The sequence below is a fragment of the Erigeron canadensis genome, chromosome 4, assembly GCF_010389155.1.
Source record: "Erigeron canadensis isolate Cc75 chromosome 4, C_canadensis_v1, whole genome shotgun sequence".
In the NCBI taxonomy this organism is placed as follows: domain Eukaryota; kingdom Viridiplantae; phylum Streptophyta; class Magnoliopsida; order Asterales; family Asteraceae; genus Erigeron; species Erigeron canadensis.
Genome location: NC_057764.1, coordinates 37407019 through 37434389, shown reverse-complemented (window position 1 = coordinate 37434389; position 27371 = coordinate 37407019). Strand labels below are relative to the sequence as shown.

Below are 27371 nucleotides of genomic sequence, written 5' to 3'. Positions count from 1 at the left end.
ATAAAGAAAACAACTCTCTCTTTGAATGTTACATGGATAAATTATCTAAAATAACATAAATGATTAAATTACACTATCAGTCATTTATCATTTAAAATATCTGTATTAACCTTTAAATCAGTTACTTTTACATCAATTATCTACACCACTTGAATCCGCCTCCACACCAACAATCGCTCCCACTACCACACCGTCACTGCTACAACCACCGTCGCATTATGCGGATACCGTACTAATGGATATAGATATAGATAGATCGATATAAAATTAATGCGTGTTGGATGCACGTCTTATTCGTTGGATTGGATCTTATCTTTTGTGTGCTTATAATTGTATAAAATCGCAAGATAATTTTTTTTACTAATTTTATATTGTCGTAGAATAATTGTTTAATAAGTCGTTTTTATAGGTAGCTAATTAAATATTCTATTATAAAGCATCAATATACTTTTTTGTATTTTATCTTTGTTAAACTTTTAAGAGTTAATTACCAAATGTTAACATAGATTTTTTTTATTTTATTTTTTTTAACATAGATTTCATGTATAGTGAACAATAAAAATTTTAACAAATGATCTATCACTTTTTTTTTTCATTATGGAGTATAAACTTAGAAAAATAGGTGCAAGTTAATTAATAATCATAATTTTTAGTCTAAGTTTTTACCCCATTATAAATTTTAAAATTATTTTGAAAGAGAAGCGTTGATATTGCTTCCTTCCTGATAAATGAATTAATTTTGATAAATAATTTTCATTTCTAATTATTCCACTTAACAAATGAAATACACAATTTTAAATCACCACGTAGTTTATGTATCAACCAAAGTCTATGAAAAAAGTTTTTTTTTTTTCTTTTAGAATGACAAATTGTTAAATTCCAAACTACAATACTTCTTGGAAATTTTTAAAAAGGATATTAAAGAAGAAGTATTATAAGCTAGAAAAGAAATTGGAACCATAAGATCGATGACTTCTGAAAATACAATGAACAAAAACTAGAAATGTTGAATAAATAGCCATTTTGTTTGTTTCCTCCGCCTCAAACTTGTGGCCTTGTTTGTATTCAGTGGCACCTTACATAAATTGATATTCGTAAAATTCTGAAATTTTATGCTTAATCATTAATCAATTAAGTCCATAATCAACGTTGTTATTGATCAATGCAAGTCACTAATCAAAACGTAGTTCAATAAACATTACTGATTTACTGATTTGAGTGATTTCAATGGCTTTTTTGCAATCATAATGTGATTTGAGTTTGTTTTAAACGAAAACAACATGTAATTTACATTAGGATTTAGTTGATTCTCATGGTGGAGAAATAAAGAAATACGGAGTAACAATCAATGGATAATAAAACATGTGGCTTCCATAACATCTATATTACATGGGGAAAGAAAATATGAGGTTGTTAGGCATTAAGTTGGGTGAAAACTCCTCACATATTTTTTTTTTAAATCATAAAAATCATGGGAGGTCAAACATTTATTTAAAATATTAAAATATTGGTATATGAGAAGTTTTTTCACCCAAATTGGATGCATAACAGTCTTATACTTACTTTTCTCATATTATATTATATAAAAAACACCCTTGTTAAAAGTTACATGGGAGAATTTTGTATAAAATGCTCTTAATGAAACATTTAAAGAAGAAAAATGATCAATCTACTAACTAAATGATCTAAAAATTCTTATTTCCCTTTGAAGAATAGACTACAACAAATACTAAAACTATGGTACAGATATATTTATATAACAATTACATTACATACTGAAACAAATCATGTAAGAAAATATAAAATGATAAAAAGAAAAAATCGAGATATCAACAATAAACACATAACCATGACATGGTAAATGGTCAAAGTGAAAATCACATACAAGCATAGCCATGTAATCGGCCACTTTAAACATACATTGACCAAATTCCTGTACAAGGAAACATACACTGAGAAAAAGTACGACATAACCTGCAACAAGCTAGCTAAGGTAAGGGTAGTGTATGTAAACACTAACACATTTTAGTCTTTTCATATTTTCACCTATTCATGTTCTAGCCCTTCAATTCTCTCCCTTGCAAAAAATTCTCTTCCTCGATCTTTCCCTTATCGTTTTGTAAAACATGCATACAATATGAAATATGGATCCACAAATTGATGAATATGATGCGACAATAAATCCATATGCCAAGAAAAGCTTCACACTTGACTTGGTAAAAAAAGATAGTGAGAAATTAGCTTAGTTTTCTATAAGACTTTCGGAAATTTGAAAGCTCACCACCTTTCCGTAAACGTCGTGTCTTGGAGACTAAATAACTCATAAATTTAGACGTTATCTATAAAAAAATTAGGGTTCGGCTGAATATAAAAGCCGATGACATATATCTCATATGTTTTCGCCTGTGCAAGAAAACCGGCACCTAATACGAAAAGAGTTTGCACGTGATGAGAAATCAAAAAACAAAAGAAGTGTCTTAGTTTAACTATGCCAAAATGATGAGGGTTGACTTTAGATGCCTAGATTTTAAATAAATGAAACCATCTTATAAGAGTTACTTTAAGTTTGTCAAAGTAAAAGATATGAGTAAAGACCCTGAAGAAGCAAAATGAAATATGCATTGGTATACTTCATGCCATTCTTCTGCGATGCAATCAAATTTAAGTGGATGGGTGAATATACCTATATCAATCAAATTATGAATTGGAGCGAATTATCAAAGAATACTAGGAAAGTAAATGGGGATTCCGTGTTGGAAGAAAGTTATAACATAAGAATGGAACGACGTAATACTGATTTGTTCTATGACGAAGACACAATGGGGACTGCGGCAGAGCAATTTCTAAGTAATAAGTGTCTTGAAGTCAATGATTTCCGTAAATTTCCTTTTAAAAGAAATGCAGGTGTGCACCAACATGCCGAGGAAGAGCCGACTAATATAAGATAGAAATATTGGGAACAAATTTAGTCGGCTCTTTCTCATCAATCTTTTTTTAAAATTTATTTTATTTATTTATTTATTAATTTTTTTTTTTTTTTGGGGGGGGGGGGGGGGGGGGGGGGGGGGGGGGGGGGGGGACCCCTGAATTTTTTTAAAAATGAAATTTACCACCTTGGAAATCTTTAACTTCAAGACACTTCATTAAGTAATTGCTTCGTCGTCATCCCCATTGTGTCTTCGTCGTAGAACAGATCTGTATTTCGTCGTTCCATTCTAATGTTATAACTTTCTCCCAACATGAAACCCGCCTTTACTTTCCTATCATTCTTCGATACTTAGCTCCAATTCAAAATTAGCTTGATGTACGCATCATCAATTTCTATAACTTGAATGTCATTTTTTTTTATCATCGCCTCAAAATCTTCACCAATGCACATAAATCTGACTGCTTCACAGAAGAATAACATGAAGTATACCACTGCATATTTCATTTTGCTTGAGTCCGAGGCTCTTTACTTAAAATTATACTTTGACAAGCTTAAAATAACTAATATTATAAGATGGTTCCATTTATTTAAAATATGGGTATCTAAAGTCAGCTCTCATCATTTTGGCATATTTAAAATAAGACACTTCTTTTGTTTTTCTATTTCTCATCATGTGCAAACTCTTTTCATACTCTGTGCCACTTTTCTTGCACCGATGAAAACCTATGAGATATATCTCATCGACTTTTATTTTCAGCCGAACCCTAATTTTCTTATAGATAACGTCTAAATTTATGTGTTCTTTAGTCTCCAAGACACGAAGTTTACCGAAAGGTGGCGATCTTTCAAAATTTTGAAAGTCTTATAGAAAACTAGGCTAATTTTTCAATATCTTTTACCAAGTCAAATGTGAAGCTTTTATTGGCATATGAATTTAGTGTCACGTCATATTCATCCATTTGTGGATCCATATTTCATACTGTATACATGTTTTACATAATGATTAGAGAAAGATCGAGGAAGAGAATCTTTTGCGATGGGGAGATATGAAGGGCTAGATATGAATAGGTGAAAATATGAAAAGACTAAAATGTGTTAGTGTTTACATACACTATTCCTGCCTTAGTTAGCTAGCTACAGTAGGTTATGTTGTACTTTTTCTTAGTGTATGTTTTTTTTTGTGTATGCCATTTTTCCTAACATTCACCAATATTCACATTGTTACCACTAGGGGTGTTCAAACTCGGATATCCGAAATTTCAGATAGTGGATTGCAATATCGGAACACATATCCGAAATTGACAAGGTAGGAACCAAATTGAAACACGAACCTTTTACCCAACTAATTACAAGTATAATCAAGTTCTTTCAAAAACTCACTTCCCAAATCAAAAGTTCTCTTCTTCAAAGTTTAGTTTTAGACCAAACTTAATGATTTTCTCAAGCTAGCCAACAAATCAAAGCTCCATTATTTACCACAACCTACTATAAGTATAACTAAGTGTAAAATCTAACTTCTTTTACAAACTCACTTTTTAAATCAAAAACCCCTTTTTGAAACCCTAGATTTTTATAATTTTAACAAAACTTCCAAGATTTGACATAGTGATGAATAAATCTTGTAACCCACATCAATAATAACATAATCTAAGTATGTAGGAAGTAAATTTACATACAAGTTATTATCTTGAGATCAAAACGCGAATTTGAGGAAAAACGAAAAGAATAAAACTTGAATATTGCATCTTTGAGATGTTTGAAAGCCTCTAATGAAGCATAAGATTATTATTATTATACAAAGTTTTAGTTGATTTTTTTCCCCAAATTCATTCATGATATTTGAGATTTTTGAAAGATAAAATGGATGGATGAAATTCTCTCATTTTTAAAGAGGTGGAGAAAATGAAAAAAGATAGAGTAGAGAGAGAAAGTGGAAGGGAGAAATGAGGAGGAAAGAAGGAGGTGAGAAACTTTTATTTACCCATTGTCAGTCTCGCGATTAGTTCCGTTTTTTTCTCGATAAATGGTTCGTTTATCTAAAGCTTTAGACTCAAGACTCATTCAAATATTTTAATTACGCAACTTATACATTTTTTTGAATTACCTTTCTAATGACTAACGACTAAATATATGTCCATATTTCTTACTCCAAGTTTCTCTTAGATCCATTTTGACCCATATTTCACCCGAAATGGACTGCTAAGCAAGGTAATTCTTGCTCAAGGCTTTTCTTAGTAGTTTTCTTCATTTATTCAGTTTTTTTGTTCGTTGATTTTTTTATACCAAGTGTTTTTTTCTCTTTTTCCTGCCTAAAGAAACACGTGTTTGTTGATTAAAATAAAGAAAATGATAAATCCTCCAAATCAATCCTCCTAATATATCCACTTGTGAACATATGGAATCTACTAATTATTTTTCATAATTTCACCCCTGATTTTCTACATTTCACAATCCTGTTAATTAAGAATGATTTTTAGGCTAATAATTTAGGAAGATTGATCATTCTTCTTAAAATAAAGCATGTATGGGGTTGGGTTGCTTATTACGGGTCACCCGAAAATCGAATAAGAGTTGAATTAGGTCCGCTTTGGATAAAATTCAAAATTTCAAATAATAAAAAACCTCCCTCCTAAAATCCCTTTCTCCAAAATCCCTAGAATCTCAATGGCGACTTCCGATTACTCTCTAAACACACCAACAAAAACTCCGATTAGTGACAACAAACTTTCATCGAGAAAACACAACCACCAAACCACCGTCTCAAAGTCTCGATTCGAAGCGTACAACCGTCTTCAGTCTGCTGCGGTTGCGTTTGGTGAAAAACTTCCAATACCTGAGATCGTAGCGATCGGAGGTCAGTCGGATGGCAAGAGCTCGCTTCTGGAAGCGTTACTTGGGTTTAGGTTTAATGTTAGAGAAGTTGAAATGGGGACTCGTAGGCCGCTTATTCTTCAGATGGTTCATGATCCTACTGCTCTTGATCCTCGGTGTCGGTTTCAGGTTAATTTTACTCTTTTTTCCTTTTTTCTTTTAGGTGAATAATGAGGGTTAACTAGGGTTTGGAAATTGTGTGTATGGCATAACTGTGTAATTAGGGCTTAAATTGTTTGGTAATTTGCAAAATGTGTAATTAGGGCTTAATGTGTTGATAGATTTTTACTTTTTTTTTAATCGGCTATGAAAAAGGGGCGTTGACAGCGTTGTGACGCTTTCTTATTGATGATAAATTTTTAGATGGAAATGATGGTTTTGCTTTATGGATTATAGTTTCAACTAGTTTATATTATTAAGTTCATTACCTGAGAATCATTCAAGTTTTACAGTTTAGGATCTGCATATAATCTTCTTTATAAAGATTCACATTGACTACGTTTACATTATTGTTTTTTTCCTCTTTGAAACAAAAGTTTTAGAGATACTGACCTTTGACTGTAATGGCAGGAGGAGGATTCTGAGGAATATGGGAGTCCAATTGTTTTATCATCAGTAATTGCAGACACTATCAAATCACGAACTGAAGCGTTGCTGAAGAAGACTAAAACTGCCGTCTCTGCTAAGCCGATTGTGATGAGAGCTGAATACGCTCATTGTCCTAATCTTACCATTATTGATACTCCAGGATTTGTTCTCAAGGTAGTTTATATAAACTCATCTTTTAGTTGTGACATAAGGGTCAGAGAATGCCCAAGCGTTTTTTAAATAACCTGAAATGATTTTGGCAGGCTAAGAAGGGTGAACCGGAGAGTACCCCAGAAGAAATTTTATCAATGGTGAAGTCTTTGGCTAGTCCACCTCATCGTATCCTGGTCTTTCTTCAACAAAGTAGCGTGGAGTGGTGCTCATCTTTGTGGTTGGATGCTATTCGTGACATTGATCCAACTTTTCGAAGAACGTTAATTGTTGTTTCAAAGTTCGATAATCGTCTTAAGGTACATCAGTTCAGTAGTCTGTATGTGAAGCTAATTATGTAGCCGTATTTAGTTACTATTTCTTTATTATCTTGCATAAGAAAGTTTGGAGTCTGAGTTGACAATACTTTCAGTTTACAACCTCCCTTTATAAGATAACTACATCTGCAGGAATTTACTGAACGGTGGGAGGTGGACCGCTATCTGAGTGCAAGTGGCTACCTTGGAGATAACACACATCCGTTCTTTGTGGCTCTACCAAAGGAAAGAACCACAGTTTCAAATGATGAATTTAGAAGGCAAATTTCTCAAGTGGATTCAGATGTTATACGTCACCTCAAAGAAAATGTCAAAGGTGGCTATGATGAAGAAAAATATAAATCCCACATCGGGTTTGGTTGTCTAAGAGATTATTTGGAAGCTGAGCTTCAAAAAAGATACAAAGAAGCTGCACCTGCAACATTGGCTTTGCTCGAACAACGTTGCAGTGAAGTCACTGATCAATTAAATACCATGGACTCCAAAATACAAGCAACATCTGATGTTGCTCACCTTCGAAGATCTTCGATGTTGTTTGCATCCTCCATCTGCAACCATGTGGTATTAAGTTATTCCTTATTCGAAGAACAATGGTTTAGTATTTGCTTCTTTGCAGATAGATTTTTGTTTGGGCATTTGGCATAAAGAGTATCAAACTCTGGCCCATATTTTGTTGGGGTTAACATATTCCATCTCAATTTATAAAGGGCTCAAACTTTTAAGAAGTTAGATTAATAGCGGGTAGTTTTCTAAGTTAATCATTTCATGCTGCCATGCCAAAAAAAACCCACACGGTCAAAGTTGAGCCGTTTCTGACCCAAAACAAAAAATTGACAAAGTCGTTAGTAGTTACTTTATATGCAATCTGGACCTTGTTTTTTAAGTGAAGATATAATCTTTAACTGTGTATATATTGGTATATAATTTTATTTGTTTGTTTCAAACTATTAGTTAATTGGAACATTTTCTCGTTTTATAAATGGTTCAGGGAGTATTGATAGACGGAGCAGCTGATCCTGACCCTGAGCAATGGGGAAAAACAACAGAAGAAGAGAAATCAGAAAGTGGGTTGGGGAGCTGGCCTGGAGTAATGGCTGACATAAAACCACCCAACGCTACCCTTCGGCTCTATGGTGGTGCTGCTTTTGAAAGAGTGATGCATGAATTTCGATGTGCCGCATACTCAGTTGAATGTCCTCCTGTTTCAAGGGAGAAGGTAAAGCATACATGCACACAAAAAAATAGTACAAATATTATATTGACTGGATTTTAGAGAAGTTGAAGTGGCTATCGATTGATAGGTGGCAAACATCATACTGGCCCATGCAGGCCGAGGAGGTGGAAGGGGAATTACAGAGGCAGCTGCACAGATTGCACGTGCTGCTGCTAAATCATGGCTTGCCCCTCTTCTTGACACAGCTTGTGAACGACTAGCATTTGTATTAAGAAATTTGTTTGATCTTGCTATGGAGAAAAATCAGCATCAGCACTTTGATTGTAAGAACTTTAATGTTATTTCTAGAGGTGTTATGTTTTACTCATTTATGTTTGGAGTGGGTTAATTGTCTGATTTGAGATTATATCTCCAACATGTCATACACCTAGAATAAGGAAAATTAGCCTAAAAAGAGACTGGTTAGGTGGATCAAATAGGTCAAAGGTCTGCTGAAGTGTACTTATAATGCATATTAACATCCTACATCAACTATTCATAAAATTTTGAAGACTGCATGCTTTTGCCAACACAGTACCTCTTAAAACTTTGGAGTATTCATCCTCATTATATAGTTAGTCAGTTTGAATTCAGATAATTTTCCCAACACCTTGTGATATGTTTCACAGATGGGAACAAAACTGGGGATATGGATGGCTATGTCGGTTTTCATGCGGCTTTAAGACGTTCTTACGATTGTTTCATAAGAGATCTTGCAAAACAATGCAAGCAACTCGTTCGTCACCACTTGGATTCTGTTACAAGCCCATATTCTCAAGTATGCTATGAGACAGAACTCCTATTTGAGTCGGGCCCAAACTCTACCTTTAGATACCAGACATCAACTACTTCAATGTGCCTTGATTTGTCTGATCATGGGTCATCATTGTGTAACGAAACTCTAAAAGACCAAGAAAACATGCCTCCGGAAAATAATAATAGGAATAAGGATCAGGAAACAACTCCAGGAAAGCTTTTAAAAGCAGCTGGGGAAGCTTCCATGACGGTACCTGAAACACCATCACCTGACCAACCATGTGACGGAATTTATGTCATCAAAAAGGAACATGGAAACTTTATTGAAGGTGTAGCAAGAAAACGTCAACCTCGAATACATAACAGTAAAGTGTTGACTAATCTAGCTGGTCAAAATGGTGGCGGTCTTGTATTTTCAGGCGGGGATATGGGCTCACGATCAGGGTCAACTTACAAGGAAATATGCTTATCGGCTGCTCAACATTTTGCACGGATACGTGAAGTCCTGGTTGAACGGAGTGTAACTTCAGCACTGAATTCAGGATTTCTAACCCCATGGTATGGTACTAGTGCTCCTTTTAAACAAACCAGATTTAATTCTGCTAAAGTTCTATGTCCTTTGAATTATTGCAATTCTTTTGTCATCAAAGCAAAACAAAATCATGAATTTGAAGTAACTTACATATAAAACTTATGTACACAAAGTTAAATTGATTAGTTATAGAATAGTTATTTTTGGTAGTTAAAGAGATAATTTGCCGGTCTGATCCTTGTCAAAGTTGAAAGTTCACGTGAGAACGGAACAAAACCACATATTTTCTGCATAAGATGTACCAAGTGTTAAAGGTGGTAACATAGGTTGCTTTAGATGGAGATTTTCGGTACATGTCAAACGGGTCAGGTTCACTGCAAGCATTTTTTGTTTATTTTATAAAAACTTATATTTGAAATATTAGTAAAAGAATATGCTCTTTCAGTTTATAGTCCAGTGTTTGAATACAAAATTTTAGGTCTTTTCCAATAATTCTGGGACTTTTGACCAATAGGTATAACTGTATGAGGCTCAAGAATCTCATCCATTATTTGAATTTAATTTTGTAACCCATTAGAGACATAATTTACCCAATTCCAGTAATCGACCCATTGATCAGTAGGCTGAAATTTATAACTATTACGAAAATTCTACCAAAAATAAATGCAGATAAATTGTTGAACTATGTAAAGATTATGTCTAATAGTGTTTTTCTTTTGAACATAGTTGTTTATGAGATTGTTGATTCTTGACAGTCTAGTAATTTACTAATTGAAATGTTCTATAAGTTGTTTTCTTAGGCAATCTGTTGTATCCTAATACGCAGACTGGTTTTATGGGTCTCATATGTCTCTTGTTTTTGTGCTCAGCCGTGACCGCCTTATGGTAGCAATGGGACTCGATTTATTTGGTGTGAATGATGAGAAGTTTATGGATATGTTTGTGGCACCTGGTGCAATTGACAACCTTCAGAATGAACGACAGTCCCTTCAGAAGCGCCAGAAGATATTACATTCTTGCTTGACTGAATTCAAGTCAGTGGCAAGATCTCTGTAGTATTTACAGTCTGATCTTGTTCGTGAAGTAAGGAAATGAGTTGGCTGCTTTCATGTTAGCAAATATGAGAACTTGAATCTGATGCACTCTACCTTCAATGCTTATCTAACGAATTCCATTTTCTCACCTTTTTCAAACCAAACATCATATTGTCTGGTACGAGGGAATCTTGAATTTCGTTCCACTGGATTATGTTGAATTCTGATGAACCAAGCACACCTCATTTTTTTCTTTGTTGAATCTTGTATGTACGTTTCTGTAAATTTGGTAATTGAGCTAGAATTTCAACTTGAAAATTTGGTTAAAGATTTAAACTTCATCATGAAATGAAATCACAAGATTTTGCTTGACAACAGTTTCATTTTTATGTTTATGACAACTGACAAGGTGTAAGAATACATGGGATCGTGTTGGCGAGCGTTTTTATCTTTGTTAATAACTTGAGCTGTGTAAAGATGTATGTACTATCACTGCAAATTTGATCGTTCGTGCTTTGCGAATTTGTTTATGAGCTTGGTTTGGTTCTAATATAATCTCCAATTTTATTCATTTGTAACCTGTAAGTACATTGTTGGAGCCTAATGAATGGTCATTTCCACTATTATCAATAGTTTCACCGCTACATGATTGCCATTATCTTAAGCAATAGAAGAATGACACATCATCAAGAGAATCATTCGGATTAATAGTTAAGTCAGTAAATAAAAATGTAAAACCACAAGTGCATCTACACTGCTAGTCTGCTACTAGCCTACTAATTGATATCAGGAAGGAATCATTCATTCTCAAACATGAACAAAGATCATGTACAATCCTTATCTGGATCTTGAATGAAGAACATAATCAAGAACATATCATGAATCTTGAATACAGATTATATTATATTCTAATCTGGAACATAAGAGGGATAAACATAGAGTGATATTATATATAGGGCATATAATATAAAACCTGCTAAATGAAAGTGGATCATATGTCAATTATACATACAATCCATTGACAGCTACGATAATGAGAAATTCAAGACACTTATTTTACTATATAAAACCGAATTACTGCATTAGCTTTGAAAATACTGCAACTTCCAATCATATTTCAAGAAAATGCAGACAAAATGAAAGCAAAACTTCGGTTTGCGCCCGATATTCACTCTGTCTTCTTCTCATCCTTGGCTTCTTTCTCCACCGGCTTAGCCTCTTTCTCCTTTGGTTTAGCTTCTTTCTCCTTCGGTTTAGTTTCTTTAGCTTCTTTCACCTTTGGTGCCCCTTTTTTCGGCTTCACAAAGCAGAAACAAGAACAACAAGGACACTGAAACAAGAATTTCATCTCTGTCTCACTCACTTACTCTCTAGTCAATACTCAAAGTTTCAAGATGAGTGAAGAACTTTATTAGCCTTAGCTTTTACCTTGTACTACTATAAAATTGCCTTTTATCATTATAAATATATGTAGCTCAATTATAGGATTCCAATTCAGTCACTATCAGTGGGGACTAGTAAACATTACCTTTAAATTCACAGGCTGTTCCTCACTCCCTTGTGGGGTCACTCTTTTTGACAATTGAATACAAATCATAAGGCTTGTTAATTTCTTATAGGCTTTCATGCTAACACCGAGATTAAGGAACCTTATCGTTAATAGTATAATAATATTACAATCATAGAACTTATACCAGGTACATTATTTTATAACTGTTATTCCCCTAAGAAGCTTAAAGTCGAGAGGACTGTTTTGGTGATTTATGATAGCTGTAAACACCGATACCTCGCTTTTTACCAAGGCGACCAGCATCAACATACTGCACAAGGAGAGGGCAGGGTGCATACTTGATGTCTCCTAGCCCAGCTTGTAGGACTTTTAGTATTGATAAACATATATCGAGCCCAATAAAGTCTGCAAGTTGTAAAGGACCCATTGGTTGGTTAGTTCCTAGCTTCATCCCTACATCAATATCTTCCTTGGTTGCTACCCCAGTGTAAAGTGCATGAAAGGCTTCATTAATCATTGGCATTAGTATCCGGTTCACAATGAACCCCGAATAATCTTGTGAGCAAACAACAGTCTTACCAAACCTGCAATTTTCAAACACCAAAAGCTCAAAGTAAATACAAAAATATAAGCAGCAGTCAATAAAAAAGTTAAGAAGATACATTTGATCTTAAATTGTAAATACCTCTCTGCTAAACGTTTTGTTGCATTGAATGTTTCATCTGATGTATTTGCACCTCGGATGATCTCAACAAGTTTCATGATTGGAGGGGGGTTCATGAAGTGCATGCCGATTACCTAAAAAGCAAGAAAAAAAAAAATTTCCAGTTAAGAGATAAACATTCATGTAGTACAAGAATAGTGATCAATGCACACAACGATTATGTCTAAGAGTACCTGGTGTGGTCTATTCGTTGCAGATGCTATACGAGTAATTGAGATAGAACTCGTATTTGATGCCAAAATGGCCGACCCTTTAACAATCTTATCTAATTCTGCAAACAATTTCTTCTTCACATCCTCAGATTCTACAATTGCTTCAATTACTATATCTGCAGCTCGAAGATCTTCAAGATTCGAAGTATACTTTAGACGAGCAAGAGCATTAATCCCTACGTCCTGTCAAAGTGATATTGCACAAAACTTATTAGTTACTATAACATCTTGATCCATAAAGCATGCTCTAATTTTTTTTCCAGAAAAACTAACTACGTATCATAAAAAATGGATCATGGATTAAAGGGGTTCATATCACATGACACCAAGGAGAGACTACTTGTTTAAATTTGGGGAGGATTCTGGTGGTGGGTCATTTGAGTTTGGTGATAACCGACCATGTGTGATCATGGGAATCAATAGAGTAAGAATACAGGTGGATGATGGTAAAACCTGCATCTGGAGATAGTTTTCTAACTTGAGAAGGTAGTCAAGTTCTTTAGGTACTTTAGAAAAGAGTGGATATGCCATGAAGATGAAAAGCGGTAGCTTAAGGCAATCAAGTCTTGATTATCAAGAGTTCTTTGGTGGTGCAAACAGGAACTCTAGAGGAAGATAATGTTTATACATTGAATGGGAAGGCACACAAGGCATTTGGTGCACAGGGAAATGAAGATCTTGCACAAGTCCGGGACAGGAGACTTGAAGTGAGTGAAACAATAATATATGAGGCATACGGATACAAAGTACAAACATGTTCATTTTGAGGGGAGCTGCCAGATTATGATCATGAAGAAAGAATAAAATTAAGAAGGTAGTGTTGAAAAAGAACTGCAAGGTCAAACGCAAGTTTTGAGGACGTACAGAAGTTAAAGAAAAGAGAAGAAGACATACACGTGATAACAAAATGCTATGGGGTAATCAAGCTTGGGTGTTGGGATACATTGATTGGAAATAAACGTGAACACAAGGATGAAGACTTGGAGAAGAGCATCTACGGGAGACAATCAATGAGAGCTGAACTTGTGAATAGACAGAGACACCTTGGGAAAAAGGTGGATGAATCTGGGAAAGTCAAAGAGAAAGGTGCTGATGGGTTTTTGCTTGAAGCTACCAAGGTTCAAGTTCTTGCATTGTACAAGGATCTGCAGTATTGATATTGACAAAGTTACGCTAAATTGGTAAAAAGGTGGAGATAGTTATATGTATGTTGTAATAAGCATAGCTTGCTTATTAATTAACGATACTCTAGTCAAACTTGGTAGCAAGGCAAAAAGGTTAGTCATGTAAAAGTCGTAGGTTGGCAGAATATTTGAGTCGTTTATATAGTTTGTAATGAGGCCAGGTTTTCGTATTCCCCTTTGATATATAGAGGATTAGAGGGGGGTGACATGCTTGTAAAAGACATTCCAAAACCCATACGGATAGCTGTGGACCACCGTCAGTGGTAATAAAGGTCATATTCAGCCACTTCTCTTCTCGTCTTTCCTGTTGTTGTTGTGTGTATTTGTGAGGGCTTCTTGTATGTAGTTTGGAACAGCTGTAAGGATGTTCTTATAGCCCTCATCCGCAGCTACAGAGAAAGGATTTGTGGGAACTCAATCAGTTAATTGGCTGGGCAAAGACAGCCAAAAGAGGGGTGTGTATGCTACGTATTCGGCTGTTGTCCAAGGCTGATCATACATAGAGAATTTTAACCTGAATATTTTGAAGGGCTTAGAGGCTTAATTTCAGCTCTTAATTTTAAGGAGTACGTCCTGTGGGTATCATACACGTTTGTTTCTCACAAGTCACTAACAAAATTAATGTGTCTGAATTGGTTAAAGATATTCTTAATTCCACAAATAGACCCGTCGTTAACTCTGATGTATGCGACCTAACTGGTATATATAGTAGTATAAAGAATTAAAATAATCTAAGTATATATATATATAGAGAGAGAGAGAGAGTACCTTGGAGAGTTGACCTTTGGTGACAAAACGTTGAATGGAGTCAGAAATGGAAGTCTTGGCAGTTTGTAGAGCTCCGGGATCCTTATCGACAAGATAAACATCGGAACCGGAAACAGCGCCCAGTTGGGCTATCCCGGACCCCATCTGCCCCGCCCCTATCACTCCGATCATCATTATCATCACCTTCTTTTCTTCTTCTTCTTGTTCTCCCATTATTGTTATTTATATTCACTCTTTTGCTAACAAAGTGGCAGATATATTCAATGTAGAGGGGAAAGAAAAACAAAGTTGCTAACAAAGGGCAACATGTTCTACGTCACCAAAACCTATTACATAAAGTTATACTGTATAACTATTTAATGCATGTACTGTTGTGTATGGTACAAGTACGTTAAGTAGGGATCATTTCCCTTTAGTTATACCTATATGTCTTTAACTCTTTATAACTTTTTAACTATTATATTTAGAAAAAAAAATTAAAAGTTTAAAGTTAGTTAGGTATCTCATATTACTTTGATCCGCAAACAAATAAAGAATACTATCATTTGTAAAAAAAAAATAACACGCTACATTAATTCAACAAACCCGTAATCCGAGTTACCCTTATCTATAGTGTGGTTCCACCTAGCTTACTGTGTGTCTATCTGTCTAGGACTCTAAGGATGTTTTTGCAAAAATTAAATATTTTATATTAGTTACAATTTTTTATTATAGTATTTCTGGTGGTTCACGTTTAATATTGACAGAAGTAAGCCGATGGGCTACATATTTGTTCTCTGAGTTTGACTATTTGGGCTTGGTGCGCTCATGATAAGCTGAAGGGTTGTATCTTCGGGGTCTGAACTTTCACTATGGACTTTGATTGAGGTAAGAATGAAAAATATTATTGATGAGGTAAATGATATATCTTGTAACAGATAAAATCTTCTTAAACAACTTTAATACATAACAAGTATAATGACTTATTTTCTTTTTAATTTAATTTATCGATTTTGACAAGTGTCATGATTTAGTTATTAAGAGTATTAGTCGACCAATACTTTAGAATACTACTCGTATATCATTTCCCTTTAATAAATCGTTGGACTATTGTTTTCTGGGATGCTCTGCTTTTGATTGCCAAATTTTATTTTGATTATATCATTACAGTGCTCTACTGTACCAAATGTTTCCTGCTTACTAAAGCCACTAAATGTGTGAAAAATATATAACCAAATTAACATCTTAGTACACCTTTTGTTGTTTCATAAATAGAACAAAGAAAACAATAATAATTGCAAGTTTGCAACATAAGAATATAGGAATATCATCAAATTAGCCAAGAATCAACTTTACATTAAAATATCAGTTAGCTAAGTTAAGTGCATACTCATGAACCCCAACTCTGTCTCAAGTAGACAGTGAACACTTGATTAGTACAACTACTGAACTACTAGACATAATGGTCCCTACTTTTGAACAGCAACCACCAGAGCATAGATAACATGGCCACACCATGTGAACGTGCAACCTAAAGTGACGATTTCACGGCTGGCCTCTCCCCTAATTGGGTTTGAGTAAAATCGTTGGTGTCAAAGATATTGATCTGGTTGAAGAAACTCTATATATACCGTCGATTGTGATATCCAAATATACTGTAATTATCTAAACCAATCAAGAAAGTTTACACCAACAATTTTTCAGATTACAAGTGGGTATTAAATTAAAAAAAAAAACAAGAAAGATACATCACATGTTCCTGATCATGTCAAATACATTCTCTCCACAGTGTATCATACTTAACGAGACCCTGGAACGACCTTTACAAGATGAATTTAATACATAAACATGAAAAGATATAAAAGCATGGAAACGTACAAAAACAAGCAGCCTTATATGTTGTTTTGAATGTCTTGAATATAGACCAAACTACGGATCATTGGAACCTTACAACAATGCAGGAGATGTCATCAGTGCTCTTCCTTGCAAGCGCCTCGTCAGTTAGTTGCTTTGCAGCAGACTTTGCATCCTTCACATTCTTGATGCAATCTACAGCCTCTTGATTTGTCATAACCTGCAAATAACACAAGTTATAGATATACACATACATTACAAATGAACTTTTTGAAACTTGTAAGCAGTTCCATTGGGGAAAGAAACCTTCCACACGCCATCACTTGCTAGGATAATGAAGTCAGTATCATCATCTATCATCTCCATTGATACATCTGGCTCGGAGCTCAGGTGTTCCTTCAAGCTCTTGTCACCAAATGCTCTTGCTACCGCTAAGCGCCCATCAACACGTGGAACATCACCTGCCATCAAATAGTCTGTGATGTCTTGTTGCAAACATATAATACAGATATGCAAAACGTAACATAGATACGATGTGATTTGGAAGCATCTTTTTGTTGATCTCACTTGATGAATATACTACTAGTGGCACAAAAGCCTATGTAAGTCGTCCAACTATATGAAGGCCATAACTTCTGGTTATAGACTTACAGGGTGTCCCCTAACCGGCAGTTCTTCTAGTTTTAGTTTCAGCATTCTTTAAGTTCTAATTGCATATTCGTCTAAACCTTGATTTTTGGCTTTTTATTTTAAAGGCACATGTACTACACTACTGAATTACACCAAATAATCCTAAATTACACCATTACCAAGGATTGAACCTTGATCTCTACCCCAAGAAGCAAGAACCTCTACCAAGTGGGCTATTATAAAGCCGATTATCTAAGTAGCCTAAAATAAAATAGCACCTTGCAAATACAACTATACAAGGTCTCCTTTGTAATGTTTGAAGTACTTTCGAGTTATTACAAAACTTATATCCCTAAGCACTCTGGTTGTATTTGTGTTTTGTGCTTCTGTTCTATGTCAATTACTGAAATACTTAAGTCAACAGTTTTAGGCGGTATTCTAGATTCATCAGTTACCTGGAAAGGTAGAGACAAAACCTCCTCTGTCCTCGATAACTTTGCGTTCCTTGCTAGGTTCATGGTCAATTGATAACTGTTTAGCCACACCCTTCTTGCTTATCACAGCCCGAGAGTCCCCAACATTGGCTACCACAAGCTTTTTACAATTTATCAAAATGGCAGTAACAGCAGTAGAACCTCCTTTACCCAAATCAACTGCTTTATCCAGTATTGTTTTATCAGTTACCCGATACGCCCTTCTGATAGCATTTTCGGTCTTAGTCCAGAAATCAGGCTGGTTTTGCATGACAAAAACACACAATAAGGATCACAAACTTCGATAAATAGATTTAGCAGAGTAAAAACAAAGATAGGCCCTACCTCATTTAAAATGTTTTCAAACAAATGAGATCGAAGATAATCAGGAACTTCATGGCTTAAGTGACCATCGAATATAGCAAACAGTCCAAGTTCATCGTCACCAACATTTTTGAATTGTGCAAATACATAATCTTCCATATCATGGTATGATTTTCCCTTAACTAAATGATACCCATGTGTAACATGTTTATGAATCTTGCTTTTTCCTTTTCCAGTTTCACCTGAAGATGATGATAAACCAACCTTTTCCTATTGCCAACAACAACAAAAAAACAAATTAATTTCAAATGTCAAAAGCCTATACAGTAAAATATGTACTGATAAACCCTCTATATTGTACGATACAAAATTTCAATATTCCCTATCTTTTGAATGTATCCAGTTAACTATTTGTCCAAGAACAAGTTTTTTCGCGAATGTGGTAGTTGTATTAGTTGCCACATCATCAAAACCAGTGTCACATCAGTAGTTTACAAGGTATAAAAGGCCACGCACGTACACTAACAAAAAGTTGAAATATTGATACAGAGTCTGTTGTGTTACAGACAATAGAGCTTTTAGAGGGGGTTTGGGATTACGTTATGGAGTGATTATCTGATTATTACGTTTCTAAAACGCAAATAATCTAAAAAAGTGTTTGTATGAAAAAGTGATTATCTACTATGAAAACGCAGTTTTGAAGCAGCATGTAGTACATTCATGCTTTTTTGAAAACGCATAAATTATTTTGTATTTGCAGTCCCAAAAACCCTCTTAGAATTGGATAAATATATTGCAAAAATGTGAGAAACTTAATACATTTTTTCTTGTAAAACTTAGCATATTTCCGTTGTCCACATTGAATAAAATGAATACCAGGCTAGTGAGTCCAAAATTAATTCACCTAGATTCAATAGTATATTTTTTCTTCGCCTAGCTATACATAATACATTCATCTACTAATGAGTTATGACACATTCTATTTCAATTTCAATTATTGTCTAGTTGATCAAAATCACCTAGTTATTATTATGTTTATAACCAACAAATGAATGATCTATATATGATATAACAACAATAAAATCAGCGAAAAAAATAGTAATACATCATCAGAACATGATCCACAATTAGCTTAACTATTTGCAAACACACCAAAACCTAAAAAAGATGGAATTAAGATAATTGTAAAAAAAAATAGTGTCAAGTATACCATAAGTAGATGTGGCAAATATATATTATAAAAGTTGGAATGAGCTATAAGTATATGGATAATTATTAATACTTTACTTTACTTACTATATATATGTAGTTAGTAAATAAAATCATAAAACAGATAGAAAAAGATAGATATGTACCTTCATCTTGTGAAGGATTTCACGGCCAGTCATGGTTGGTTGAATATTTGGTGGATGGTTATCTGTCGTCGGTCGTCGGTGGGTGGATCAGTAGTAGTAGCTGGATATATAGTATTTATTTATTAGAGGAAAAGAAGGGGTGACTCAGAAAGACATTTTGTACAAGTTGACACGAAGACTTACTACCAAAATTCCACATGGACAAAAACTAATTTATCATTAGACTATCCACATGGATATCTTTCTAACAAATATGTTAATCAACATGTTACGTCAGTTTTTCATCTATCTTTTTCACAAATACTTTTTACCCATAACAATAATATATTTTATCCTTTTTACAAACAACCAAATAAATTCTAAAGTAACTTTTGTCTTTTACTTTTATCTCTCCTCGTTCTTCCTCATCCTTCTCTACAAACAATCATGGATGGACATCCTCCATGTCACCACAAATTTCCTATGAACATCGTTATTGTGGATAGTCTTACATCTTCTACAACATTAACAGATTGCCACAAAGACAAATAGGCTAGAGTGTAAAGGCTAAAAGAGGTGAACTCACTATTGTTGTCCTCCTCCTTGACCCCATAAAGTTTGGGCCACTAAGAGTAGGAATATTCTTGATTTTCAGATAAAACATATCCAAGCCCTTTACAAAACAAAGCCCATGTCCACATTTCCCTTTTGAAACTTTTTCCTTTTTACTATAATGGTCATTTGTTGTATTTTAAATCAAAATTAAAGAGGTCAATTTTTATTTGTTTTCATGCTATTGTTTTTATTAATAACAAAGTAAATTTTCTTTATTTTTAAACGATTTTTGTTGTAGTTATCGTGGTATTATATTCCAATTTACTAAATATCTTGTTGCAGATGTGACAAATGGTGATGTGATAAGATGATAAGGGCCTAAATAAGATTAGGTCGAGGTGTATATAAGATGATCCATATTTTAAACATTTACATTAAACACTAGTGAAAATGATTTTGCGTAACTATGTCACAATCTGATTTGTACATAACAATACTTGATTGTCATCTCACTTCAACAACAGAAATAAAAGTTGCAATGATGAATAAAGGTATAAATGTCAAATTGAAATCATTTAGTATATGTAATTAGAGTGTGAGTTTGAGGTCCGTATATGTCTATTTAGATGTCATTTTTATATTTCTGGTTATTTAACAACTAAGTCGCTATTTAAAAAACAAACAAATTTCATGTACATATAACTTTTGTTAACCACACTGCCATGGTGAAACTGTGAAACTCCAACATTGGTCGTTAGACTATTGATTAATTTGCTATTTGTCTTTGTGAAATAGATTTATGAAAACTGCTACAATAACACAATTTATTGTTTAGATTTATTATTACGAAGTACTGATACGACTGCCTGGTTATCTTTTTGCAATCTCGCTACAATACAAACTAAACGAAAAATGTAATAAAAATATACATTCATATCATCTCGGAAATTTACTAATTGAGACACAAGAACAAGAGAGAAAAAACATTGAGTCTTATTTCAATAATATCAATAGTCCTTATCAGGCTTTCCATTCCTCGTTTTTGTCTTTAACATTGTTAGACAACCTTAGGAATTTTATTAAAGGTACAATTGTCGAACCTTTTCATTCTTTTGGCACAAAAAAAAAAAACCAATCCACTTCGAACAACGGGTCCCAAATGTTCTTCCACATGAAACCCTTCAAATCCAACCAAGGGGTCTTTGAGTTGTCTCTTTCTTTTTGGGTTTGGCTCCCATCAACCTTAAAGCAATATAGATTAACATTAGAAATATAAAATGCTATTGGTATAATAATTCTTGAATCAAAAGCAAACTTTGTAAATTGGAGTAATCTTCAACATATGAAATTCAAACTTTCAACTTTTCAGTCCCTCTTACTAAAATCATGACTTCGCTGTCTTAAATCATTCACCGAGATTCAAATTGATCTAAAACTCAACAAACTACATGCTTGAGTTTCTTTTAGGCAAATATATAGCATCGAGTGTTTAACATTAGAAAAATAGCAAGATATTGAACTTACAACTTGTTGATATTCATTCTAAAATTTATAGATAATGTCACATACTAGGTGAAGTTTTTTAAAAAATGGAAAGGTTATGTAAAGCATGCAATACCCATTTTAAGTAAAATTCAGAGGGCTATGTATGTTTATCAATCTCAAAGGTTTAATTTGTAACTTTTTTTAAAGTGACCGTACCTAAACTTAGGTAAATTCTACAGTACGAATCATTTTCCCTTTTTAAAAATACTTTAAAAAATCAGAAAGGTAGAAGCGTATATAAATAGATAATCACTAAAATTACACCTATATGAAATGTACACCTATAGTTATACTAAATTTACAATTTATATGTCAATGTTACTTTTAGAGTGTTACAAAAAAAAATACTCGTATAATATACATACATCAAAGATAAACGACAAAACTTCTTACTATTTGTTTGTCGATCGCTAATATTCTTTTTGTAATAAACATTTCTCTTTTTTCCCCTTGATATATTTGTGGCATAGACACGTGATAATCTAATTATGAATCTAGTAGAATTATGCATTTGCTTGATGACAACTTGAAAAAGTTAAGTTGAACCCATCATTACTCGGTCTTGTGGGAGCCCAAAATAGCCCATCAAAATATGGTCATCCATCCAACTTGTCTTATCCTTTTGTACCGTGTTTTTGTCCCTTTTTTTTTTCTTTTCTATTCTTTGCTTGCTTTATGTCATATATTAATAAAGAAATTATAAGCATAGATTAAAATCTATGAAAGTATAATGTTTCTTTTTCTTTTACTTTAACTTTCCCAGGTACTTTGTGATGTTGATGATTTACAATTATTTTAACAAAAACTCCAAGTAAAACTCCTACTCCCTTTCAAAACATTATTTGACTTTCTTCTTGTCCATAATTGAGGAACGAAGTTCAAAAGTTTAATGTTCGTGTTTAAACTTATATGAATTTAAAAACATGAATCGTTTCTCGAGCTTGGTTTACCCAAGTGTATTGTGTAACGCTAAACTACGTCGTCACATTCCATCCCACACCGTTCGTGAGTTAGAATAACGAGCTTTTTGTTACACATTACACAAATGACTAATAAAATTCACTTTATAAGTTGACTTGTTCAAGACCAAGGATGAATCTTAGCTTTTATGTTTGGATCAAACAATTGTATATTAAAATAACTATAGATGCATAAAAAAGAGCTTTTATCTTTTAAGGTATGATATATTGGATCATCTTAAAATCACATTATATGATCATAAAATCTAAGGAGTTGGCCACGTTGAACCTTATGAATGTGGCAAAACATATGTCCCCATATGGCCTTCCCTTTAGGAGAAATCACAACCCAAATTGGTCCCATATCATCCACTACACAAACTTTCTGATCATATATATTTCCATGAATCCCTTCCTTCAAATGCATAAACCAGTAAACCACAATGGAGACTACTCATCGCCGCCACAAAAGCAATTCCTCCGGTGACAACTTCACATTCCCAACACTGTCACCCGACGTTCAAATGGACACGGAATTAGCAGACCATTTGTTCTCAAATGGAAAATTCCTACTCCACACTTTCCCTCTTCAACCAAAAAACATAACAAGTTGTACCTTTTCAAGAACATGTAGTGTTAGTAGTAAAGATTCACTCCTGTCTTCCAGGAGCAATAGTACAAATAGCAGCAGTAGCAGTTGCAGCAGCGCAAGAACAAGCACTAGTGACTCTTCAACCGGATTTGCAATGAAAACCACCATCTCCCCTAGCAGAAGCCCGGCTCACTACAACACTTGCTATCTTCCTGCTCAAAGGTGGCAGTTTATGGCGCCTGTGCCTATGCTTAACCGCCGAACTTCCCAAAGACGAAGATGTGAAGACCAGAAGCAAAAAGGATCACCGGAGAATAAGAAATGCATTACTAAGAAAGGATGCTGCCAGAAACTTTTCCGGTGGTTTGTGTCATCATGCATTCAATGCCATGCTATGGAGCCTTACACAACATAGCTTTGATTGTCATTAAGTTTTTGTGTTTTACTACTTTTTTTTCTTCAAATTTTGCTAATTTGAATGGTGGGATTCTGTCTCTTTTTGTAAAAGTTCACTAATTTAAATAGATTCAAGAAAAATGAACATGTAAAAGATCAAAACAGCTACGAAATATTGCATTAAAAAGAAAGATCACTAAGAGTTTCTTTCAAAGGTACATCACAAACTTGTCATACAATCGTTTGATTATCAATCTCTCGATCACTCCAAGAAATTTTCCATGACATCCGTGTAGATACCCCCCTCGTGTTTATCGTGATTCAAGTTCTGACTACCATCGGGCCTGCCACCAATCCCTTCTGTAAGTGCATTGAAGAAGGTTAGTCCATTAGGCCATTTGATATCGTTTTCAACATGGTCATGACTCATCATGGTTCCCATTTGTGGTTCTGATGAATGAGGATGGAGGAACATGTGTGTCTCATCTTTAGGAACGAACCCAAGTCTTGTAGGATTCTGAAAATTTGGTGATTGCATTCGGTTCGCTGCAGTCCAGTTGAAAGCAGGAGGTTGGTGGATTGGGTCCGTTGGTTGCTTTAACGGAATCCCAGTTGAAGAAGGCGACGCAGTGGATGCAAACAATTGTGAAAGATAAAAACCAGATTGGTAGCCAAGTGATTCAAAAGTATGTCTCATTCTAAGCACAAAATGAAGATCTTCAGGTACCTAATCCCCCAAAAAAACACATTTAGCATGCGTTTTTCGTGCTAAAAATTGGTAATTGTGCAAATTACTCGACCCGAATAGAAATACATATGAACGACTGATGATACTCACAATCTTGCATGATCCAAGTTGCAAAAGGCCATGACCAGCTTGAATTACAGCTATAGTCTAGTAAAATGAAATTCAAAAGCCAAAATCAAAAGGGTACTCAATAATAAAAAAGCAAGTAACTTTAACAAACTTGCTAAATAACAATCACCTGTATTCCTGAATCAAACTGTTCATTCCATTCTGTTGGAAGCTGCAAAAGCATAAAATTCTATGAGTACTAATTATTGAAAACTCATAAATAAATCCAAAGAATAGTAAACAATAAGTAGGAAAGTAAAAGAAATTAATGAGTTCCAATAATTGAAGATGAATAGTGAAGTATGTGTGTTTGAAGGTGTAAGTAAGTGTTCTTGAAAGGCATACAGCATCAAAAGAGCTTTGCCAATAGTTAGATATACTCTGATCACATTCTGTTGGCTCTTTGAATACCCATTTGTGACACTTATCAGAAGCTACTTTTCCCATTAATCTGCACACCTCAATAACAAGCAAACAACCATCATAAAAATAAAAAATAAAAAAAACTCTACAACACTTGTTTTTAACACACTATATATTACTGTATTACGAGTAATTAGTATACTACTTATTAGTCCCATAAATAAATAAAAAATTAAACACCTACCAAGTACCCACCCTTCTCCATAGTTATACAACTGAATAGACATTTTGCTGAATGCTTTCCTCACAGGATCTTCCCCTGCATCCATTTCTTCTAAACAATCCACCATTCTTCCTCTGCAATATCCATCTTCCCACATCAACATCCTGCCAGACAAATCACACAAAAATATAAACATTATCTCAAAATATTCCCTTTTTGGTTGTATTTTCCTTGCTAGTTTGGTTATTATTTTCAGACAAGCAAAATAACTGGCCTAGATAAACATTTAAGTTCCATATTTCTATGCGTGTCTGGACATATTTATCATAATCCTAAGGGCTAAATTGCTAACTAGTGTGGTTAACATATTGCATAGATAATATATATATATATATATAACCGCCCTAAATAAGCAATTAAGTACAAATTTGTGTATAAATCATAATAATCCAGCTATGGTTAGCAAAATACCACTTAATAACAAAAATATAGAGAAAAATAGTGACTTACAAGCTACCAATATCATCTCCAACTTTGCAGCCATTACCCCCTCTAACCCTTCTGAAAAAAGAAAAATAAATAAATAAATTCACTTTAGTGAAGACTAAAAATACATACAGTACTTTATAATGGGTAAGGACAAATATATGAAGAGAAATATACGGTCGAGGCCTAATGGTCCAGAAGACAGAGTAAGTCCAGTCAGTATTGAGACAAACACTTCTTAAAGCTTCATGAAGTGCCAACATTCCAACTGCTTCTTTGTTTCTATCTGTATTTGTTGTTGTTGTTGTTCCTGAGCCCACCATTATCTCCTCTGTTTTTTTATCCTCGCTTTTTAAGGTTGTTCTTTTCTCTCTTTTTTGGCAAATTTGATCTCCAAATTTCCAAGATTTACAAAAGGGAAGAACACTAAAGGGTCATTAGTTCATACCCATGTCTTCAATCTGTAAAACTTTGCTAAAATCTTGATAAAAATTTGAAGCTTTTTTTTTTAAGAAAAAAAAGTTTATCTTACTTGAAGCTTTTTTTTTTTTATCTTGATTTTGTTAGCTTTGTTGTGTGAGCTTGGAGTTTATTTGGAACAAGAAAGAAAGTGAGAGTTTGCACTTTTGCTAATAAGTTTATTTAGATGTAAAAACTAGAAGAGTTTGGTTGAACTTTAACTATGTCGTCTAAAATAATGTGTCTATATACTGTATTTACTTGATTATTTATTTTGTAGGTTAAATACATTAATTAACTCACCAAATTCTGAAAATCTTTAAATGGTGTTGCTTTAACTCAATCATTTAATAAATTGTATTTAAACGTGTTATGATAGTATTAATTAACTTGTTCTATCATTTTTCAACACTATAGTTTGATAGTAAAAAGTGAATAGTCATTCTTATGTGAATTATTTGGTTCATGTATTATAGTGTGTGTTTTAACTTTTAAAACAAGTAACTTTATAAGTTCTGGTTTATTTTCACATCTTTCGAACGCGTCCTACAATGTCACATACCCAATTAATTTCCACATTATGCAACATGATAATCCCAACTTTTGCAACAATAAAAAGGGTGGCAAGTAAGGTCTTAAAATGGTAGTGATTTAGTGTTGTTTGGATTGAGGACAAGTGACCTTAGCAAGGTCACAATCTATGACCAAAACACACTCCTTAATTTTGTGGTAGAAAGTTTGTTAAGGACATCGTGGGTTAGGCACAATAGAATCTTTACCGGTCAAAAGCATCGAGGTGATTTTGAAGCTTAGATTTGGAATGTTATATTATAAGAGTATAGAGTATGGTCCTAACATTATTATAATGAGTTAAGTTAAACTAATGAGATTTCATTGTAATACATAAACTTTTTTTTTCCGAAGATAAGTATGAAAAAGATTTAATAATTAATAAAAAAAATGAAATGATATGATTTAGAAAGATAATCTAGTTGTTTATGTTTAAAAAATTTTCTTTATATATTTGGAGTGATTTAAAATGAATCAAACTTAACTTTTAATTTTTTTCCCTTTTTTTCATACTTCTATTATCTTTTTCAAATTAGATAATAATATAATTTGAGTTTAACGAGTCCACTACTCCACTTGACTCTTTTACGTGCTTGAGTGCTTCCATAGTTTTTAAAACCCCGTCTTATAAACTTCCGGATCTATTACTAGCGTATCAATGCTTACATTTAATGTTGTACTGCCATACTGCATACGCACTCGACTGTTAAAATACTTTGTTGCTTACTAGATGTTCACTTATCTATACTCATTTATAAAGATTATATGCACTCCCTCAAAATAGAAATAGTTACTCATATGTTACATATGAAATTACTAAATTGCCTCTTAATAAAAACCCACTATGAAAAGAGTTTTATAAATTACCAACTTTGTCCTTAATAAATTAATTTACATCATAAACCCTTATTTTAATACTTAACACTTTAAGACCTTATCTTCTAAAAATTTTCACCTACACCAC

General features: G+C 33.7%; 6 protein-coding genes across 6 annotated transcripts; 2 read left to right on the top strand and 4 right to left on the bottom strand.

Moving 5' to 3' along the window:
- The first annotated feature begins 5530 nt into the window (after positions 1 to 5530).
- On the top strand, positions 5531 to 10718 carry LOC122598157 (dynamin-related protein 5A-like). The gene is made up of 8 exons (XM_043770758.1): positions 5531 to 5929; positions 6371 to 6562; positions 6652 to 6858; positions 7009 to 7437; positions 7865 to 8092; positions 8178 to 8373; positions 8719 to 9403; positions 10247 to 10718. The coding sequence occupies exons 1-8, from the start codon at positions 5594 to 5596 to the stop codon at positions 10431 to 10433; spliced, it is 2460 nt and encodes an 819-aa protein (XP_043626693.1). The 5' UTR covers positions 5531 to 5593; the 3' UTR covers positions 10434 to 10718.
- A 619-nt stretch (positions 10719 to 11337) lies between these two features.
- Positions 11338 to 11898, bottom strand: LOC122596485 (uncharacterized protein DDB_G0286299). The gene has a single exon (XM_043769068.1). The coding sequence runs from the start codon at positions 11757 to 11759 to the stop codon at positions 11580 to 11582; it is 180 nt and encodes a 59-aa protein (XP_043625003.1). The 5' UTR covers positions 11760 to 11898; the 3' UTR covers positions 11338 to 11579.
- A 104-nt stretch (positions 11899 to 12002) lies between these two features.
- Positions 12003 to 15101, bottom strand: LOC122596484 (3-hydroxybutyryl-CoA dehydrogenase). The gene is made up of 4 exons (XM_043769066.1): positions 14810 to 15101; positions 12819 to 13040; positions 12607 to 12719; positions 12003 to 12505 (listed from the first exon to the last, which is right to left on the bottom strand). The coding sequence occupies exons 1-4, from the start codon at positions 15020 to 15022 to the stop codon at positions 12145 to 12147; spliced, it is 909 nt and encodes a 302-aa protein (XP_043625001.1). The 5' UTR covers positions 15023 to 15101; the 3' UTR covers positions 12003 to 12144.
- A 1327-nt stretch (positions 15102 to 16428) lies between these two features.
- On the bottom strand, positions 16429 to 19605 carry LOC122595389 (probable protein phosphatase 2C 39). The gene is made up of 5 exons (XM_043767741.1): positions 19425 to 19605; positions 18091 to 18339; positions 17728 to 18004; positions 16949 to 17103; positions 16429 to 16862 (listed from the first exon to the last, which is right to left on the bottom strand). Exons 1-5 carry the CDS (start codon positions 19455 to 19457, stop codon positions 16725 to 16727), a joined length of 852 nt encoding a protein of 283 aa, XP_043623676.1. The 5' UTR covers positions 19458 to 19605; the 3' UTR covers positions 16429 to 16724.
- Positions 19606 to 22905: 3300 nt separating this feature from the next.
- On the top strand, positions 22906 to 23469 carry LOC122597535. Its single transcript, XM_043770119.1, has one exon. It carries the CDS (start codon positions 22906 to 22908, stop codon positions 23467 to 23469), a length of 564 nt encoding a protein of 187 aa, XP_043626054.1.
- Positions 23470 to 23604: 135 nt separating this feature from the next.
- LOC122595847 (protein RICE SALT SENSITIVE 3) lies at positions 23605 to 25817 on the bottom strand. The gene is made up of 7 exons (XM_043768304.1): positions 25556 to 25817; positions 25403 to 25453; positions 24925 to 25056; positions 24652 to 24757; positions 24437 to 24478; positions 24289 to 24345; positions 23605 to 24177 (listed from the first exon to the last, which is right to left on the bottom strand). The coding sequence occupies exons 1-7, from the start codon at positions 25699 to 25701 to the stop codon at positions 23713 to 23715; spliced, it is 999 nt and encodes a 332-aa protein (XP_043624239.1). The 5' UTR covers positions 25702 to 25817; the 3' UTR covers positions 23605 to 23712.
- Positions 25818 to 27371: the final 1554 nt, after the last annotated feature.